The 21,156-nt window shown below is 41.9% G+C and overlaps 3 protein-coding genes across 4 annotated transcripts; all 3 read left to right on the top strand.

The window, feature by feature from the left end:
- Window positions 1–1,225: 1,225 nt before the first annotated feature.
- On the top strand, window positions 1,226–9,667 carry LOC118366412 (periodic tryptophan protein 1 homolog). 2 transcript variants are annotated; one of them, XM_052492498.1, is made up of 15 exons: window positions 1,226–1,368; window positions 4,578–4,636; window positions 4,947–5,122; window positions 5,276–5,361; window positions 6,011–6,107; window positions 6,578–6,685; window positions 6,854–6,984; window positions 7,092–7,159; window positions 7,320–7,416; window positions 7,571–7,632; window positions 7,772–7,883; window positions 8,000–8,090; window positions 8,245–8,366; window positions 8,496–8,601; window positions 9,111–9,667. In XM_052492498.1, exons 3-15 carry the CDS (start codon window positions 4,981–4,983, stop codon window positions 9,206–9,208), a joined length of 1,320 nt encoding a protein of 439 aa, XP_052348458.1. In that variant the 5' UTR covers window positions 1,226–1,368; window positions 4,578–4,636; window positions 4,947–4,980; the 3' UTR covers window positions 9,209–9,667. The 2 variants fall into 2 exon arrangements, with proteins under 2 accessions (XP_052348458.1, XP_035604951.1); XM_035749058.2 differs by lacking the exon at window positions 1,226–1,368 and adding an exon at window positions 2,035–2,273.
- Window positions 9,668–12,656: 2,989 nt separating this feature from the next.
- LOC118366411 (39S ribosomal protein L42, mitochondrial-like) lies at window positions 12,657–16,201 on the top strand. The gene is made up of 5 exons (XM_035749057.2): window positions 12,657–12,809; window positions 13,052–13,109; window positions 13,213–13,297; window positions 13,584–13,747; window positions 16,022–16,201. Exons 1-5 carry the CDS (start codon window positions 12,728–12,730, stop codon window positions 16,065–16,067), a joined length of 435 nt encoding a protein of 144 aa, XP_035604950.2. The 5' UTR covers window positions 12,657–12,727; the 3' UTR covers window positions 16,068–16,201.
- Window positions 16,202–16,602: 401 nt separating this feature from the next.
- On the top strand, window positions 16,603–20,221 carry LOC118366410 (ubiquitin-conjugating enzyme E2 N-like). Its single transcript, XM_035749056.2, has 4 exons — window positions 16,603–16,753; window positions 18,083–18,329; window positions 18,422–18,562; window positions 18,867–20,221. Exons 1-4 carry the CDS (start codon window positions 16,724–16,726, stop codon window positions 18,911–18,913), a joined length of 465 nt encoding a protein of 154 aa, XP_035604949.1. The 5' UTR covers window positions 16,603–16,723; the 3' UTR covers window positions 18,914–20,221.
- Window positions 20,222–21,156: the final 935 nt, after the last annotated feature.

The following is a 21,156-nucleotide window of genomic DNA, read 5'->3' as shown; positions in this document are numbered from 1 at the left end:
ACGAACGTGACGCTATATATAAACAAGTGCAGACACAGGCAACTAACCATAGACATACAAAACCCCTAGACAGGAACAAAAACACATACATCAGCCATGTCACACCCTGACCTAACCAAAATAATAAAGAAAACAAAGAATACTAAGGTCAGGGGTGACACTCTTAATACATGTTGCTGTATTATATTGTGATGTGTTTTAAACTCAAGGTATAGGGTAAGTAATCCTTCTCACCCCCAACAAGATTTAGATGCAAGTTCCACTGGTTGTCATAAGGTGTATGCACCAATTTGTAAGTCGCTCTGGATAAGAGCGTCTGCTAAATGACTTAAATGTAAATGTAAATATACGAACTAACAATCTGCCCCTGTACAATATTTGTCATTCAAGTATTTTGTCAAGTGTATTGTAATTTGTATGTTATTCCAAATAAAATCAAAATTCTTTGTATTTTATATAGAACTGTGATTGTGTTGGTCGTCATTTCAATATTCAGGTCAGATACAGCTCATCTTTCCAAAAAACTACACGTGTAATGATGCTATAATTGCATATCTGTGCTATTATAATAATAATAATATATGCCATTTAGCAGACGCTTTTATCCAAAGCGACTTACAGTCATGTGTGCATACATTCTACGTATGGGTGGTCCCGGGGATCGAACCCAGTACCCTGGCGTTACAAGCGCCATGCTCTACCAACTGAGCTACAGAAGTCTGTGACTGCGTCTGTGACTGCATTTTAAAGTAGTTTGTTTTCTTTGGCTGATTTCTCCTAACTCATAGGAATCCCCACCCAATTGACGACTTTAAAATGGTGGAAGCTCTCAATGTCCATGTTAAAACGGGTTATATCCATGATGAGTCCTCTATCTATCTCTATGACAACAGGGCTCCTGAGTGGTGCAGCAGTCTAAGGCACTGCATCTCAGTGCTAGAGGCATCACAGACCCTGGTTTGATTCCAGGCTGTATCACAACCGGCCATGATTGGGAGTCCCATAGAGCGGTGCACAATTGGCCCAGTGTCGTCCTGCAATCGGTGAGGATGTTCTCGATGGTGCAGCTGTAGAACTTTTTGAGGATTTGAGGATTTATGCCAAATCTTTTCAGTCTCCTGAGGGGGAAATGTTTTGTCGTGCCCTCTTCACGACTGTCTTGGTGTGTTTGAACCATGATAGTGTGTTGGTGATGTGGACTACAGCCCCATCGATGTTAATGGGGGCCTGTTCGGCCCGCCTTTTCCTGTCGTAGACGATCATCTTCTTTGTCTTGATCACGTTGAGGGAGAGGTTGTTGTCCTGGCACCACACGGCCAGGCCTCTGACCTCCTCCCTATAAACTGTCTCGTCGTTGTCAGTAATCAGGTAATTGCTGTTCTTATGTCCAGAAGCTCTTTTCGTTCATAAGAGACGGTATCAGCAACATTAGGTACGCAATAAGTTACAAACAATGGGAAAAAACAAACAAAATAGCACGGTTGGTTAGGAGCCCATAAACGGCAGCTATTCCCTCCGGAACCATGTCTAGCGGTTAGAGCGTTAGGCCAGTGACTGAAAGGTTGCTAATTCGACTCCCGAAACTGACAAGGTTAGTCTGTTGATGTGCCCTTGAGGAAGGCACGTAACCCAAATTGTACTAGTGACTTTTTATAATGTTTACATAACTTGCATTACTCATCTAATATATATACTGTATTCTATACTATTCTACTGTATCTAAGTCTATGTTGCTCTGAAATGACTTGTCCATATATTTATATATTCTTAATTCCATTAATTTACTAGATGTGTGTATTGGGTATATGTTGTGAAATTTTTAGATATTACTTGTTAGATATTACTGCACTATCGAAGCTCGAAACACAAGCATTTCGCTACACCCGCAACAACGTTTTCTAAACACTTGAATGTGACCAATAAAATTTGATTTGGATATAGTGGTATAGACAGGTCGTGACCGGCCTCACACTCCTCCAGTACGGTAAGTACCGTAAGTGTATGATCCGGCCCTAAAAACTCAAAAGAAGAAGGACGTCATCAGTCTGCGACACTGCCTCTCTCGACAGAGTAGGACTCAACTCACATGTCAATGTGTGCCATTTTTATGTAACTTCTGGATCTTTACGAACTGTTTTGTACACTTTAAAGTTGTACATTACATTGAATTTCGTGTGCATTACTAGAAAACTGGTACGTTGTCAATAATGAGTTCTCAGATCACTTGTGTTGGATGGGTAAAGCGAGGCGTTTCGAAGGAAACACCAGATAAGGTAAGAATCTAAATTGTCAACAAGACAGAAAATACATCTGTGGTGTTTTCATTAGTAGTATTACGTTGCAAAACCGAAACCGTTTATAATTTATACTAGGAACCTAACTGAAGCAAACGAGACGGGGAGGGACTTACCGTAATTTGACAAATATCAAATCAAATCAATCAATTTGTTTTATTTGTCACATACACATGGTTAGCAGATGTTAATGCGAGTGTAGCGAAATGCTTGTGCTTCTAGTTCCGACAATGCAGTGATAACCAACAAGTAATCTAACTAACAATTCCAAAACTACTGTCTTATACACAGTGTAAGGGGATAAAGAATATGTACATAAGGATATATGAATGAGTGATGGTACAGAGCAGCATACAGTAGATGGTATCGAGTACAGTATATACATATGAGATGAGTATGTAGACAAAGTAAACAAAGTGGCATAGTTAAAGTGGCTAGTGATACATGTATTACATAAGGATGCAGTCGATGATGTAGAGTACAGTATATACGTATGCATATGAGATGAATAATGTAGGGTAAGTAACATTATATAAGGTAGCATTGTTTAAAGTGGCTAGTGATATATTTACATCATTCCCATCAATTCCCATTATTAAAGTGGCTGGAGTTGGGTCAGTGTCAATGACAGTGTGTTGGCAGCAGCCACTCAATGTTAGTGGTGGCTGTTTAACAGTCTGATGGCCTTGAGATAGAAGCTGTTTTTCAGTCTCTCGGTCCCAGCTTTGATGCACCTGTACTGACCTCGCCTTCTGGGTGATAGCGGGGTGAACAGGCAGTGGTTCGGGTGGTTGATGTCCTTGATGATCTTTATGGCCTTCCTGTAACATCGGGTGGTGTAGGTGTCCTGGAGGGCAGGTAGTTTGCCCCCGGTGATGCGTTGTGCAGACCTCACTACCCTCTGGAGAGCCTTACGGTTGAGGCGGAGCAGTTGCCGTACCAGGCGGTGATACAGCCCGCCAGGATGCTCTCGATTGTGCATCTGTAGAAGTTTGTGAGTGCTTTTGGTGACAAGCCGAATTTCTTCAGCCTCCTGAGGTTGAAGAGGCGCTGCTGCGCCTTCTTCACGACGCTGTCAGTGTGAGTGGACCAATTCAGTTTGTCTGTGATGTGTATGCCGAGGAACTTAAAACTTGCTACCCTCTCCACTACTGTTCCATCGATGTGGATAGGGGGTGTTCCCTCTGCTGTTTCCTGAAGTCCACAATCATCTCCTTAGTTTTGTTGACGTTGAGTGTGAGGTTATTTTCCTGACACCACACTCCGAGGGCCCTCACCTCCTCTCTGTAGGCCGTCTCGTCGTTGTTGGTAATCAAGCCTACCACTGTTGTGTCGTCCATAAACTTGATGATTGAGTTGGAGCGTGCGTGGCCACGCAGTCGTGGGTGAACAGGGAGTACAGGAGAGGGCTCAGAACGCACCCTTGTGGGGCCCCCGTGTTGAGGATCAGCGGGGAGGAGATGTTGTTGCCTACCCTCACCACCTGGGGGCGGCCCGTCAGGAAGTCCAGTACCCAGTTGCACAGGGCGGGGTCGAGACCCAGGGTCTCGAGCTTGATGACGAGCTTGGAGGGTACTATGGTGTTGAATGCCGAGCTGTAGTCGATGAACAGCATTCTCACATAGGTATTCCTCTTGTCCAGGTGGGTTAGGGCAGTGTGCAGTGTGGTTGAGATTGCATCGTCTGTGGACCTATTTGGGCGGTAAGCAAATTGGAGTGGGTCTAGGGTGTCAGGTAGGGTGGAGGTGATATGGTCCTTGACTAGTCTCTCAAAGCACCTCATGATGACGGAAGTGAGTGCTACGGGGCGGTAGTTGTTTAACTCAGTTACCTTAGCTTTCTTGGGAACAGGAACAATGGTGGCCCTCTTGAAGCATGTGGGAACAGCAGACTGGTATAGGGATTGATTGAATATGTCCGTAAACACACCGGCCAGCTGGTCTGCGCATGCTCTGAGGGCGCGGCTGGGGATGCCGTCTGGGCCTGCAGCCTTGCGAGGGTTAACACGTTTAAATGTCTTACTCACCTCGGCTGCAGTGAATATAAGTATTTTCGTTGCAAAACGTTTTAAGTTTGGAACAAACGGTTTCAAAATGTTTTGCAACAGATAAACATTTCGCAACGGAATCCAATTAATGAATACACCCCAGCTAGCAAGCTCGCTAATACCTTAGTTTGGAATTACAGCATTTATAGTTAATAAACAGCCTAATTCATTCAAATAAAATTAATGGCACCAGCTAGGTAATGTCTGTTTTAACCTGCTACCACATTTTGTTACAGGTGGAGTTGAGCAAAGAAGAATTGCAACGCATTATAGCAGAGGCAAAAGAACAATTGGGGTTGGTGGAGTTTTTGGATGACTTACTTGACATATAACTTGTTTTGTTTGTTTGGAGGGCTTTAGAAAATAACACTGACCTGAGTGAGAGTATGAGACCGAAACTGCTATTTAAACCCAGTCAATATAGGAAATGAATTGAAATGTGTAGCTAAATGGTTGAAATACTCATTATTTCTGGACCAGCGACGTGACTAAGAAATCATTTTCTCAATGGGGGGTGGGGGTTTCATCAAATAAGTTAAAAATGGAATTGACCCCAACATTATACATTTTCAGGATTAGCAATTCAGGTATTTGTGTTTGCTCAGTGAACGCGTAGGTGAAGAGGAGGATGATGAAGGCATGGCCAGCGGGCAGGAACAGAGTGATGAGGCAGAAGCTGTACAGGGACAGGAGCCAGAGCAAGATGAAAATGAAGCAGGAAGGGAGGAAGCTGATGAACTAGCAGAGTATGGTTTGGATAGATATGACGAGGAAGACTCTGGTAAATATAGTTTCTGCGTTTGCTTTCAGATTATGTCTGATCTTAAATTAATAGGTTATCTTTGTCTGTCTGTTAATATGCCAAGAGGACTGTATTAATCACTGTCCCCCCCCAAAGAACTCACTTACTGTTCATCTCTTTTTTCTGGCACAGTGACTGCCAACCTTGGTGACAGCCTTGCCGGCCTCACAGTGTTCAGCACCAATGAGGAGGATCCTTACATTACCATCAAAGACACAGTGAGTCCAGGGCTGTGTGCCAGTTCAGAGTGATGAAACATCTCACCAGTCTGGTTTGGTACCAACTAGTAGTACATGCCATACATATCACACAAAATATATTTTCTCACACACCGGATAGGTGCAGTGAAATGTGTTGTTTTACAGGGTCCGCCATAGTAGTACGGCGCACCTGAAGCAAATTGGGGTCAAGTGTCTTGCTTAAGGGCCATCGATAGATTTTTCACCATGTCTGCTCGGGTATTCGATCCAGCGACTTTTCGGTTACTGGCCCAACCTTCTAACTACTAGGCTACCTGCCACCTAAAAAAATCCATATTGTGAAAAATGACCTAATTGTTGCGATACCGATAAATAGTAACAATAAGTTTATAATGTGCACGACAGTATTTTATTGATTTATTATCCTTTAAAAAACTATTACTAGTTCGATGGTTGTAGCCATCAATTGTCCCATTAAACCAACTTATTTAATTTCAACCTTCACATTTCTCTAGTTTAGGCTACTTCTCATGATGAACGATATCAGCAAAATGCTTGCGATAAATGGTCGTACTGATCATTTTCGGTTTATCGTCCCAGCTCTTAATTTCTGGTAATTCTGTATCATTCAGACATAGTTGTTGGTATCTTTTCTTTGTCTCTCCAGGACCAGTATGAGCGAGAGGACTTTCAAATCAAGCCCAATGATAACCTCGTAATTTCAGGCAGAGCAGAGAAAGACTGCTGCAACCTGGAGATTCACGGTGAGTTGCAGAGACTGTTGTTCTAACTGGCAATTTGACTCTCAGCTTAGACTTACTATTTGATGCTGTGAAGCGGGAGTTTGTGTATCAGTGTAGACATAGTGACTGTACAGAAAATGTTTCTTTCCATGACATAGATTGACCAACATGTGACCCATAGCTTTCAACTGATGTCAAATCCACTTCAGTCAGTGTATATGAAGGGGAGGAGACGGGTTAAAGAAGGATTTTCAAGCCTTGAGACATGGATTGTGAATGTGTGCCAATCAGATGAATGGGGAAGACAAAATATTTAAATGCTTTTGTACAGGGTATGGTAGCAGGCGCAATGGTTTGTGTCAAGACCTGCAACACTGCTTGGTTTGCAACTCAATATTAGGAAGGTTTTCCTAATGTTTGGTATACTCTGTGTACATGCCAGTGTAAAAACAAATGTTGTTTTTAATACATATTTATTTGCCTCTGCACAGTATACAATGCTGAGGAGGAATCCCTCTATGTTCACCATGACATACTCCTGCCAGCCTATCCACTGTGTGTGGAGTGGCTTAACTTTGACCCTAGTCCAGAAGGCACAGGTGAGTGTTTTCACTTTTTATAGTGTTGAATGGATTCTCAGATTTGACTTTGAGTTAAACTCAAACAGCAGTTTATCTCAACCCGACTCTGCGACATTCAATTAAGTGTTTTCTTAGTGTATAACATGTATTTTTTTGACTTCACATTAATCCCATCTGTTTGTACAGGCAATTATGCGGCTGTAGGCAACATGACACCGCAGATTGACGTGTGGGACCTGGATGTGGTGGACTGCCTAGAGCCTGCCTTCACTCTGGGGAGCAAGAAGGCCTCCAAGAAGAAAAAGAAAAGCAAAAAGGTCATTCTCCCACAAGGACTTGGATGTGGTAGTTTCTACTGTTATGTTTATGGTGTTGGTGTCTCCTCACTGTGGCCCAAATCCTAACATGCAATTTGAATTTTTAGGCTGCAGCAGAGCCAGTGGAAGGTCATACAGATGCTGTACTCGACTTATCCTGGAACAAACTGGTCCGGTGAGTCATATTGGAGTGGTACCCGTTACCCCTCACCCCTAGCCCCAGACCTTTCCACTCATGTCAGTGTAACCACACAATCACAATGTCACTTGCGTTGTCACAAACCTACCCTCCACCTTTACTCTGAGGTTCTGTGTGTTGCTTCTCTTTTCCACAGCAACGTCTTGGCCAGTGGGTCAGCCGACAAAACAGTGATCCTGTGGGATCTGGCACAGGGAAAGCCGGCCACAACACTGTGCAGACACACTGACAAGGTACGTGTATCCAGTTATCGCAGCCTGTTTAACTTCCCATAATGGGCCTACTCTAAATAAATAATAAAAATAAAATGTGAAATTGATTTTGGATGTAGCCTCGCCTGCTTACTTGTAATGTTGATCTCAAACATTAAAGTCATGTCCCTTTTAGGTCCAGACGTTGATGTTCCACCCCTTTGAAGCTCAGACCCTGATATCAGGATCATACGATAAGTATGTCCAATCTTAATCTATTACAACCTCTAAAATTGTAAAAAATAAAATAAAAAAGTCTTCTCCTGTATATAGGAGGTTGGGATTGTGACTGTACAAAACTAATAAGTCTTAACCTGTGTCTTCTTCCTCTGGCCAGGTCGGCAATCCTGTATGACTGCCGCAGCCCGGACAGTAGCCATCGCACTTGGAGGTTTAGCGGGCAGGTGGAAAGGGTCGCCTGGAACCACTTCTCGCCCTGCAACTTCCTGGTAAGCTGCCCTCTCGTCACCTCTCACATAGCATTGCACATTGGCTAACTTTCACATGGAAAATGCTTGGTGCACTTTCCTGTTTCCACTCTCACTGATGGTTGGCTGTGTTTTAGGCGAGCACAGAGGACGGCTTTGTTTACTGTCTGGACGCACGCTCGGACAAGCCTGTGTTTACACTAAGGGCACATGACGGAGAGGTGTCAGGTGGGTGTGGAGACAGGCCAATTTCTGCCCCCAGTTCCTCTAGCCCCTACCCCTTCATATTCAGACTTTAAAATACTGGATGAGTACTGGTACACAAACATGGCATTCAAAGTCAGGGAAACAGAATTGAAATCGGTTGTCTCTGACCCTATAGGCTTGGACCTTAGCAGCCAGATCCGGGGATGCTTGGTCACCTCGTCAGCAGATAAACACGTCAAGATTTGGGACATCTTGGGGAACAAGCCCAATCTGGTTCACACCCGGGACATGAAAATGGTAAAGATGGTTTCTCTGCCGCTGTAATCATTGCCATTAAGATCCGTCACGTTTCAGTCTAACAGCGAATGTTTGAATGTGTGCTGTATATGTGGCTGTTCCGGTGAAATGCTCCCTTTCTGTTGATAGGGGGTGCTGTTCTGTGCAGCGTGCTGTCCTGACATGCCCTTTGTATATGCATTTGGAGGACAGAGGGATGGCCTGCGGGTTTGGGACATAAGTGATGTGGCAGCAGGTACAGTTTCAATGTTATTACCTTCTGCTCTAGGCCTGACAAGGAGCCGAGTCTATCATGTATTTTCTTTTTGTTCAAGAAAAAATATATATATTTAGAATATGGCAACTAGCCTTTACACTTTTTTAATCAATTAACCAAATGTATTTTATAAAGCCCTTTTTACATTAGCAGATGTCACAAATAAACCCAGCCTAAAACCCCAAACAGCAAGCAGTGCAGATGTAGAAGCACAGTGGCTATGAAAAAACTACCTGTTCAATAGAGGGATAGTATCTCTCTCCCTCTGTATTGAACATCTATTTATTATGGGCTTTGACTGTTATGTTTATATAGCTATCATCTCTCCTGCTTGGTAGTAGAGTCATGGGTTTGTATATCTGTGTGTCTGCTTGGCCACTGAGGTGTTAGATTAGTAGCTGATGGTTATCAACATGGTGTGTTTTGTGTGTACGTGACCGAGTATGTTCACTGACTTCGCGTGCCATCCATGTATGTGCTGTCTCCAGTCGCTGAGGTGTTTGGCAATCGGGAGCGGTTGGTGGCAACCACAGCGCCTGAGGCATCCAGCAGCACTTCCTCCACAGCAGATATGGAGCTTTCCTAGTGAGCCACTCTGGACCAACTTCCAATCAACATAGAGCGACACCTTGGACTCACACAGAGAGATCCACATAGCCAAAGACTTTCTGTCAACCCGAGGCCAAGAAGGCACTTGAAGAACATTGCCAGAACTGTGGATAGACTTTCTCTCTTCAAACTTTTCTTCTAAAACATCTCCTAATAATTAAGCACCACATAAATATTTGTTTTTGTGAGCTAAAATGTCGTTGCAACAAGGAAGGTGAATATTTATCTGAATGTATGTCTAAATATTTCAATAGATATTTGTTTTTGACTAACAATCAATGGAATAACTATTGAAATGTGATTTTGAAGGCACAGGTATCTGGTTTAATGTCATCAATGATTATATGTGTAGGAATTTGCTGATCTTGGCCTGAAATCCTGAGATGATTTTTTTTCTCTTCTCCCTCAGAATAAACTATGTATTGTGTCATTGACATTCCTGCATTGGTTCAAAGAGAAATGTGTGAAATCTGAAATACCTCCTCAAACATTTACTGAAAGGCCCATCAGGGAAAAATTGTAAAGAAATAAGGATTTTACCAACTTGTGAAACATTTACAGTACCAGTCAAAAGTTTGGACACACCTACTCATTCCAGGGTTTTCTTTGTTTTTACTATTTTCTACATTGTAGAATAATTGTGACGACATCAAAATTATGAAATGGCACATATGGAATCATGTGGTAACCAAACAAAGAGTTTAACAAATCAAAATCTATTTTGTATTTGAGATTCTTCAAAATAGCCACCCTTTGCCTTAACAGCTTTGTACACTCTTGGTATTCTCAACCAGCTTCATGAGGTAGTCACCTGGAATGCATTTCAATTAACAGGTGTGCCTTGTTTAAAGTTTAACATGGAATTTCTTTCCTTACTGCATTTGAGCCAAATAGTTGTGTTGTGACAAGGTAGGGGTGTACAGAAGATGGCCCTATTTGATAAAAGACCAAGTTAATATTATGGCAAGAACAGCTCAAATAAGCAAAGAGAAACGACAGTCCATTCTTTTAAGACATGAAGGTCAGTCAATGTGGAAAATTTCAAGAACTTCTTTTTCAAGTGCAGTCTCAAGAACCATCAAGCGCTATGATGAAACTGGCTCTCATGAGGACAGCCACAGGAAAGAAAGACCCAGAGTTACCTCTGCTGCAAAGGATGAGTTCATTAGAGTTAACTGCACCTCAGTAATTGCAGTCCAAATAAATGCTTCACTGAGTTTAAGGAACAGACACATCTCAACATCAACTGTTCAGAGGAGACTGCGAATCAGGCCTTCATAGTCGAATTGCTGCAAAGAAACCACTACTAAAGGACACCAAAAAGAACAAGAGACTTGCTTGGACCAAGAAACATGAGTAATCTGTCCTTTGGTCCAAATCTAAGATTTTTGGTTCAAACCGCCTTGTCTTTGAGACGCAGAGTAGGTGAACGGATTATCTGCATGTGTGGTTCCTACCGTGAAGCATGGAGGAGAATGTGTGGGGGTGCTTTGCTGGTGACATTGTGATTTATTTACTATTCAAGGCACACTTAACCAGCATAGCTACCAAAGCATTCTGCAATGATACACCATCCCATCTGGTTATCTCTTAGTGGGACTATCATTTGTTTTTCAACAGGACATTGACTCAACACACCTCCAGGCTGTGTAAGGGCTATTTGACCAAGAAGGAGAGTGATGGAGTGCTGCATCAGATGACTTGCCCTCCACAATCAAATGACCTCGACCCAGCTGAGATCGTTTGGGATGAGTTGGACCGCAGAGTGAAGGAAAAGCAGCCAACAAGTGCTCAGCATATGTGGGAACTCCTTCAAGACTGTTGGAAAAGCATTCCAGGTGAAGCTGGTTTTGAGAATGCCAAGAGTGTGCAAAGCTGTCAAGGCAAAGGGTGGCTACTTTGAAGAATCTAAAATATAAGACATATTTTGATTGGTTTAACACATTTTTGGTTACTACATGATTCCATATGTTTTATTATATAATTGTGATGTCTTCACTATTATTCTACAATGTAAAAAATATAAAAAATAAAGAAAAATCCTTGAATAAGTATGTGTACAAACTTTTGACTGGTACTGTAGTAAATCTGATATTTGAAAAGGAAAGGATGAAAATCTGTTTGTTATCATACGCATGTGTTTGTGGAAGCTTTTATCTGGGATTTGAGCATTACCAGTTCTATAACCAGAGACGGATCCTCCTCTCTGGGTAGCCTGGCCAGTAGATGGAGTGGTCTACTACAAAAATAAACACACTTCTAGAAGTATCCCTCCAGCGATACTGGACTCAGTGGATGTCTCTGTTGAATGATGCGGCACTGGGGGCAGCTGGAGTGGGACGACCGCACCATCCTCCATGAGGCTGCGTTGACCTCTTCCACAGAGAAGGTACTAATGGGGCACACCTTTTGGCCCAAGCCATTGTGGAGGATCTCCCCTTTGGCATGGGAAATCCTCTCTTCTGGGATGCTGCCTGGGACACCTAGCAGGTATCTGTCGAGATGACAATGGTAGTCCACCTGCAGCTCTTTGAAGTAGCACATCTGGCCCTTTCCCACGCACATCTCACAGCAAACCCGGCCCAGGGACATGCAGGGCACCATCTTCTCACCCTTGCACTCTGCAGGGGTTTTTGGTGCCCCTGCCTCGCCCATGGCACACAGGGAAGCTCACCCTAGTAGAGGCACAGCAGGCCTTGCACATAACCCACTTCTGCTCCTGGCAGTAAGAGCACCCGGTCACTCGGTCTGTGTGAATCAGCCTGTAATTTCACACATGGTTGTGGAACATCTTGGCCAGGGTTGTGGCTCCTGTACTTCCCCTGCTGATTTTGGAGACACTGTTGCTTTGGAAGTTTTGCATTGCGGTTCAAATCTTAAGCACACAGACCTGTGCTCTGTAAATGTTTCCAGTCTGTAACAGTATGCAACCTCATGGGTTACGTCAGTGATGACCATTCCTCTGGCTGCAGTGGGTGAAAAGAGCCGTTTGTTTTGCACCCAGTCAACAAGAACATCAAGGATTGTCTGTTCTAGCAGAGGAGACTGGGTGAATGGGTTAAAAACCTCTGGCTGAAGTTTCACTGATACATTTGACTTCCCCTCCATTGGCTGTGGAATACTGAGGGTTCCAGTAAGACGTCACATCGGTAACCCTTTCGATGTTCAGTTGCCATTATATGGAGGTTAAGAGCAATGCTGCAACTGGAGTTTCATGTTAACGAATTAGCAAAATGTTAAAATTCCATTATTTCTCAGTTTACTCTATTCCAATTCTAAAAAGATATTTCTACAAATGTGATAAATACGTTTCCCAAAATAAATTTGACAGTTAAACTGCCCCAGTTGTTTTATTTTTGTATTTTTACTTTGGCTTTGCTAAAGAAAAATGATTTGTTCGTAAAGGTTTGTATGGCGGAACTGAATGTAGGATTTACGTTTTCACACGGAATTATTTCCGTGTAGTACATACACAAATGCAACATTTCTGTTGAGCATGGCTGCTACAGGTCATTTAAATAGGTTGAGTTGTTTATTTACACGGTTTTCAACTGTAACTCAACTGAAACACTGCACAGGTGAGTGAGTACTGTCTATTTTAAAACTTGCAAGATTGGGGAACACGTTTTGTGAACACAATCTCAAGTGCTGATATGATTTTGTCAGCTAGCTATATAGTTATTGTTAGCGCACATATATTAGTAAGCATTTCTGAGGCAGAAAACCCAGCTAGCTAGCAATCTTGTGACTTTAGCTTGGCTGTTATTAATCACATCATACTGTACCTTTTGATTTATGTAAACCAATATATCCACAACAGGCGTTGTGCCTGTCCTTCACAAGTCAACTATCCGTGGACCTTCCATTGATGATGATTGGTAAGTAGATAGCTTGCTATGTTGCCTTAGTTACAGTAAATCATAATTTTGTAACTGTGTGTATTGTGATGACTTTGTTAATTTCTTGTCACCTTCATTGCAGTAAGGTGGAAATTGGTGTGACATCTGATGGGAAGACCATAGTGTGCTACCATCCCTCTGAGGATGTTCCTTATGAACTTACCCAGGTAAGAAATTAGAACTTGGATTTGCCGATACTGACGTTAACAGAGCTGATGAGGAAAAGGAAACCACTTAAATACTGTAAATACTGCACTTGCAAACACAATAAGCCCTGCAGGTTGATCTGTAAAATCATGATGTCTGAGGAAGACCGCGATTTCCCTGCCAGCAATATGCCCCTTTTCTCATCATGGCGGCTATTAAATGGCAAAATAAGCCCTGCGACTTAGGTTGAAAAACAGCATAAATGGTCCTTGATTGTTTTGGGCTTATGTATTTGTGACACTGTAGCCCATTCTACGGCCAGACCCCCTGACCAATCCGGCAGAGACACATGACCAGGTGCTGAAGGCCCACCTCGGCAGGGAGGTGCTGCAGAACAAACAGGCCCCCACCATCGAGGAGCTGAGCAAAATGTTTCACACCACCAAGCACCGCTGGTACCCAGTGGGACAGTAAGTACACCTTCTATGATTGAATCACTTTAGTGATAGTCAGTACTAACTGGGCACTGTCTAAATTATAAAGATGCTCAGAAGGGGAAAATTATGTTGTTGACTGCTCAAAGCAGGGCAATAGATAAAGCCACACCTGTTCCATATTAAATATTGGTACTGAACTCACATGGCACTTCCTTGGAATTAAAGGCCCAGTGCAGTCAAAAATGTAATTTCCTGTGTTTTATATATATTTCCATGTTGAGGTTGGAAGAATGCTGTGAAAATGATAATGCTCTTTTTGTGTAAGAGAGCGGTTTGAAAAGGTCACCTGAAATTTCAGCCTGTTTTGGCCTGCTTGGTTACATCACCAGGTGGTAAATTAGTTAATAGACCAATATGAAAGAGTTCCAAACGTCTCTGCCAATAACGAGGCTTCGGTTTTCCCCTCCCCACTCCGACAGTTCTAGCAAAATTCTTGCTTGAGAAATTGCTCTTGCTAAGAAGCTATTTTTGTTTGTTTTTGACAATTTTGATTGAAAATAATCCCAGTAAGGTACTTAATTGTTACCCAGAAATGATTTGATATTGAGATAATGTTTGCATTGGGCTTTTTAAGTATTCAAAATGTACCTTATGTTGCTAATTTGTAAATGAATGTATTGAGTGAGAAACTTGCATGAAGGTGGGTACAATCCTCACTCAGTCCTTTTTAAAATCACCTATACAGTGCATTTGCAGCTATTCAGACCCCTTCCCCTTTTCCACATTTTGTTACGTTAGCCTTATTCTAAAATTGAGGAAAAAACATTATATCCATCTACACACAATACCACATAATGACAAAGCGAAAACAGGTTTTTAAAAATGTTAGCATTTTTATTAAAAAACAGAAACCTTATGTAAATAAGACCCTTTGCTATGAGACTAGAAATTGAGCTCAGGAGCATTCGGTTTCCATTGATCATCCTTGATGTTTCTACAACTTGATTGGAGTCCACTTGTGGTAGATTCAATTGATTGGACATGATTTGGAAAGGCACACACCTGTCTAGATAAGGTCTCACAGTTGACAGTGCAAGTCAGAGCAAAAACCAAGACATGAGGTCAAAGTAATTGTCCATAGAGCTTCGAGACAGGATTCTGTAGAGGCACAGATCTGGGGAAGGGTACCAACACATTTCTGCAGAATTGAAGGTCCTCAAGAACACAGTGGCTTCCATCATTCTTAAATGGAACAAGTTTGGAACCACCAAGACTCTTCCTAGAGCTAGTTGCTCGGCCAAACTGAGCAATCGGGGGAGAAGGGCCTTGGTCAGGTAGGTGACCAATAACCCAATGGTCACTCTGCCAGAGCTCCAGAGTTCCTCTGGAGAAAGGAGAACCTTTCAGAAGGACAACCATCTTGGCAGTACTCCACCAATCAGGGCTTTATGGTGGTGGCCAGACGGAAGCCACTCCTCAGTAAAATGCACATGACAGTCAGTCTGCTTGGAGTTTGCCAAAAGGCACCTAAAGGATTCTTAGGCCATGATAAACAAGATTCTCTGGTCTGATAAAACCAAGATTGAACTCTTTGGACTGAATGGCAAGCGTCACGTATGGAGGAAACCTGGCACCATGCCTACGGTGACGCATGGTGGTGGCAGGTTCATACTGTATGGATGTTTTGCAGCGACTGGGAGACTAGTCAGGATTGAGGGAAAGATGAACGGAGCAAAGTACAGAGATCCTTGATGAAAACCTGCTCCAGAGCACTCGGGACCTCAGACTGGGGTGAAGGTTCACCTTCCAACAGGACAACGACCTTAAGCACACAGCCAAGACCATGCAGGAGTGGCATCAGGACAAGTCTCTGAATGTCCTTGAGTGGCCAGCCAGAGCCCGGACTTGAACACTACCGAACATCTCTGGAGAGACCTGAACATCGCTGTGCAACAACACTCCCTATCCAACCTGACAGAGCTTGAGAGGATCTGCAGAGAAGAATGGGAGAAACTCCCCAAATACAGGTGTGCCAAGCTTATAGCGTCATATTTAAGTAGACTCGAAGCTATAATCGCTGCCAAAGGTGCTTCAACAAAGTACAGAGTAAAGGGTCTGAATACTTATGTAAATGTGATATTTCAGATTTTTTACATTTCAAATAACCTGTTTTTGCTTTGTCATTATGGGGTATTTTGTGTATAGATCGAGAGAATATCGCTTAATACATTTTAGAATAAGGCTGTACTTACTTTCGGAATCCACTGTATGTTGAACATTTGAACTTTTGTTCCTTTTTTTTCTTAGGTACCATACACGACGCAGAAAGAGAGATCCCCCAAAAGACCGATAGTTGTTAAGGAGTTTCTTACCTTCAGAATCATTGATACCTTACATAATTATTAGCTTGGCTCACCCTCCAAATACCAAACTGTTTTTGGGTGTAATTAATTGTGCTGTAAAATAAAATTAACATATCTGAAGTTGCGCACTTGTTTTGAAGCAGATTACCAAAACTGTCAGTGAAATATATATTTTCTCTATTTGCTGAATACCTTGTATTTCATGAAATTCTGAGACATGGTTAGGGTATTTGCATGTTATTGTGGAAGGAGAGCACTGCAATGGGGACCAGTGTAACGGGAGAAAGACAAAGCTGCAACTGGGACTCAAACTTTGGCTCATACGGTGCAGAACAATATTACATTGATTGTGAGAACTGTCCATTTTTACGTTCATTTCAATTCAGTCCATATCTTTAAGGTTTTTGTGATTCAAAGAAATTACAATAAAGAGTACGTTCATATTTATAGTATTTTCTAAGATTTCGAAAGCACCTACTACTGGAACATTAAGGTCGTTTAATTGAAATATGTTCGCGCTGGTCGTTGACCAAAATACATTTCCCAGCATTCACAATCCCGTCAGAGGCCAACACCATTCACCGGAAGGCGTATTTTTGTCGGCGACGGAGTGAACATACAAAAATACTGTATACAGTAAAACAAGATGGCAGGACTACCCCGCAGGATTATAAAGGTAATTCCAAAAAACACATGTGATAAATGCTTCACAAGCCGTAGTTCGGTCCCCTTTGAGTTGCGAAGAAAAATACGACTAGGCACGTGCATTGCCATGTATTTGCTAGCTAACGTTACTTCCGTTAGCTCTGTACTGTGTCTCAGGCTCAGCCCCCAGTCAGAGGAATGTTTGGTCAAATGTATTATCCTTCCTGCTGAATAGGCCCAAGTCTGCTTAATTGTCTGTTTGTGTTGAAATTAATAATTTTCTTGGTATATATATGTATTGAAGTAACCTTGCTATGGTCTCAAGTTAACGATCTCAACAGTGACACTCGACTGGCACTGCTAGCTAACATTAGCAACGTACATACAGCTAGCAGATTTAGCTAGTTAGATATTGGTAGAACTTGCTGTACTACTGGACTCCGGAGTATGCATTATAAACTCACATTTACTTGCTTGATTTACTGTGTATGAAGCTAACTTGGCTGTAGTATAGAAACCGGTGGCAGTGCAGGTATTTCTCTCAAACTGTGTCTAGGCCCAATGATCAGGAGATCTTGTTTGTCTTGCAGGAGTTCTGTGTCAGAAATGAATGAAGAGACATGGGACAATAGTTTGTCACACATACTAACTAGGTGGCTACAAAAACAAATGTTTGACAGAAACATTCAATTATCAGCCTACTCAACTGGCCTAATTTACTGACTTGCCTAGTTGTTGAATACAAAAACCGAGAAGACAAACGTTTTACAGTGGGTGTTATAGTTTACATGGGGCTATTAGAGTTCTATTTGAAAGTTATTGTTAATAAATCTATTTACATCAGAGTGACGGTCATACCATGAAGATGTTACATGTTGGTTCTCACTAGGCTTCAGAATAATTCACAAAAAACAGACTTTGCAGCAAGTTCACATCCAGGCATGTAATTATTATATATTTTTTATTTCACCTTTAATTAAACTGCAATATAATATATCCTATGAGCTCTTAGCTGAGGATTTAAAAACACTGGGCGAGTGACCATTTTGTGCTCTTGAAAGAGACAAGACCGAGTGGATGTTCTTTGCCCCCAGAAAGTTCAGAAACAGAATGTCAAACCTGACCTTGAATGTATGGATGGCTGTCCTTGCACCTAAACATAGTTGTCCAAAACCTTGGTAACTATTGACCCTGACCTGACATCTGGTTGTTGGTGCTTATCAGTCTCGCTACATGTGTCGCATTCTGCTTGAGACAATTTAAACTGGGTTCACTTCAAACATGAACATGACACGTTTCTGTTTGCATGTGTTTGTCTAGCTACCTGCATGTCTCAATCTGTATCTCTGTCTGTGTTCAGGAGACTCAGCGCTTGCTGGCCGAACCCGTTCCTGGAATAAAGGCAGAGCCCGATGAGGCGAATGCACGCTACTTCCATGTGGTGATTTCAGGACCCCAGGACTCCCCTTTCGAAGGAGGCACCTTTAAACTTGAACTCTTTCTGCCAGAAGAATATCCCATGGCAGCTCCCAAAGTGCGATTCATGACCAAAATCTACCATCCCAATGTGGACAAGCTGGGTAGGATATGCCTAGACATCTTGAAAGGTGAGTTATCAGGATTCAGTTATCATTGGTCACAGTCATGTCCTGACTCAAAGTATGACTCCTTCCTCCACCGTTTTCTTTTTCTCTCACAGATAAGTGGTCCCCCGCTTTGCAGATCCGCACAGTGCTGCTATCAATCCAAGCATTATTAAGCGCTCCTAACCCTGATGACCCACTTGCAAACGATGTTGCAGAGCAGTGGAAATCAAACGAAGCCCAAGCCATTGAGACAGGTGAGACAGCTCACGCACGTGTCATGTTTTGAAGTGAACTCAGTTTAAATTCTCACCCCTTGGCATTTAAATGATTTTGCATCCTGATCAAGAGTACCTATCTCTGAATGTGAACAAAGCCTTGTTTTAAACAGAGGCAGTGATTGTGAGAAGGAACCAATTACTTACTGCTCTTGTAGTGCTCTTCACTTCAGCCTCCTAAAGTGCCACTGCAGGTCAAATCAATTCAGAGATAGCAAGACATTCCTTCAAGAAGAATGCTAATACCTGTAGTTAATGAACCCCCTCTCTGTGCACCTTGCAGCTCGGACATGGACCAGGCTTTACGCGGGAAACAGCATTGAGGTATAGAAGAAAAGACGGGCACTGGATGTTATCACAACCTAAGATGATCTCCTTTATTTGCATTTAAAGGACACAGTCTTTAAAACACAAAAAAACAAGATAAAAGCAAGCAAAAAAATAACGGTAAAGAATATATTTAAAAGAAAACAAGACTACTGCAGCCCTCTGGTGATTTTATGACACATGGCAATGTGTTTTGTTTTTGTCCCGGCTCACTGCTCGAATGCATGGACAGAGGCTGATGCTTTCTGTTTTTCTGCGGGGGGGGGGTGACAAGTCTCGGCACACCCCCGAGGGGTTACAAACATAGAAAATCGCCCTGGACCCACAGTCATACAATGGGTCAGTTTATTCAAAGGTCAATAAATTGAGGGAGTTTGTGACACAGCCACCAAATACCCACCCATTTGAAAAATGTCCACTTGAGGTTTTGCCGCCTAGTCTCTTGTTGAATTTACCGTAACCTTTGTTTCCCTCAGACAGTTGAAGTTGTGGGTTCGGAAGCCCTGTGTTTGCAAGTCCTTGGCAGAAGCTCAGATTAGGGAGGTACGGGTGTCTGTTACGACGCCCTTCTGGGGATAATGGCGTTCTTTTCATTTTCTTTTAATGTCGATTTTTATTCTATTTTTTTTTTCAGATGTCTCTTTTTTTCCCCATTCTATGATACTTCATATAAAGCATGTACTTAACCAAGCTCAGAACATGACTGTTCTAACTAGTTTGATCCGTATTGATATTGAGAAGTATCACTTTTGGGGTGTTGATGGGGGGGAAATGTACACCCAATTCTGACATGAAACAACGAGGCACGAAATACTATCATCGTCACTTCATTGCTGAGATCCTCACAGGCTTGTGTTGCTTCTGTACTGCTTTTCTGTAAATGTTATGTTGTAGTAAAAATATTTTTGTTGTGCCATTTTGTTTGATCTCTTTCTTGCTAGCTACATATTCTGGTAGGTGGTGTTTCATTTATTTTCCCAAACTCTGTCCTCACCCTTATCTTTTCTACAATTCTCTACTGCTAGTGTATTCATGTTTAATTCAACCAACATCCTGAAAGAGGGGAGAAAGTCAGAGAATGTTCCAATTTATTTGTTACCTTCTCTAAGGGATTTGGAATGAAATATCAATGATTCGTCATCCAAGCGTCTGGCCTTTAGATTGAGAATGGCTTCCATGTCTCTGGTTAGTCAACTCTTCATGTGAAAAAGGCAAAGATAATTGTGTATTACCGGTGTCTGAAATTATATGGGGGGAAAAAACAATGCATTTGCATATGTGGCTCCTGTAAATAAAACAAGTTGAGTAAGACTCCTGTGAATGTGTCTGTGCTGTTGTGTATCTGGGGAGGGGACACGACACACTTGTTTTGTTTATTGACACCCTTGCTCTGTCGGAGTAGATGGATACCTGTATGTCAGGGCCATGCTTGTCTTTAGGGGCCAGTATGTCACAATGGTTTTATTGTTCAGTCTTTGTTTATATGGCAACAGTGAGCCACTCAGTGGGGGTCGTTCCATGAAAATAATGGCTTTTGACCAGCAATTAAAAATAAAAATGTTTTTAACCAAAACTTAGTCAGATAATAGTTAACACCCCGTAACATTGTAAATCACCATAAATGACAGCTTAATGCATTTTAATTTGTTACATTTCCCTGAAAATTATGCCTTCCCTTTTTGTCACTGGTGTTACATATATTTTAATTACAACTCGGGCTTTCCATGTAAATTGACTATTTAATTTGCATATATAATCAGACATAAGGTTAATGATAATATTAAGAATATGTTTTGATTAGTAATTTACTTTAAACTATATATATTCTTTTATAATAACACCAGTGACAAATTTGCAGGCCAGATGGAATAGCTGTCGGCCACAGTAGCTCAAACCACACTTCTTCAATTGTTATTAAATCACGTAATTCTTAAGTTTCTATTGACGCACTTGTGCATCAATCTAAGTAACAAAAAAAATCCCCATCAAAATCTGTCAATTTAAGATACAATGCCTTGCGAAAGTATTCGGCCCCCTTGAACTTTGCGACCTTTTGCCACATTTCAGGCTTCAAACATAAAGATATAAAACTGTATTTTTTTGTGAAGAATCAACAAGTGGGACACAATCATGAAGTGGAACGACATTTATTGGATATTTTTAACTTTTTTAACAAATCTGAAAAATTGGGCGTGCAAAATTATTCAGCCCCCTTAAGTTAATACTTTGTAGTGCCACCTTTTGCT

The sequence above is a fragment of the Oncorhynchus keta genome, chromosome 33 (genome assembly GCF_023373465.1).
Source record: "Oncorhynchus keta strain PuntledgeMale-10-30-2019 chromosome 33, Oket_V2, whole genome shotgun sequence".
NCBI classification, from domain to species: Eukaryota; Metazoa; Chordata; class Actinopteri; order Salmoniformes; family Salmonidae; genus Oncorhynchus; species Oncorhynchus keta.
The sequence above is the reverse complement of the archived record's forward strand: the minus strand, read 5'-3'. Positions and strand labels throughout refer to the sequence as shown.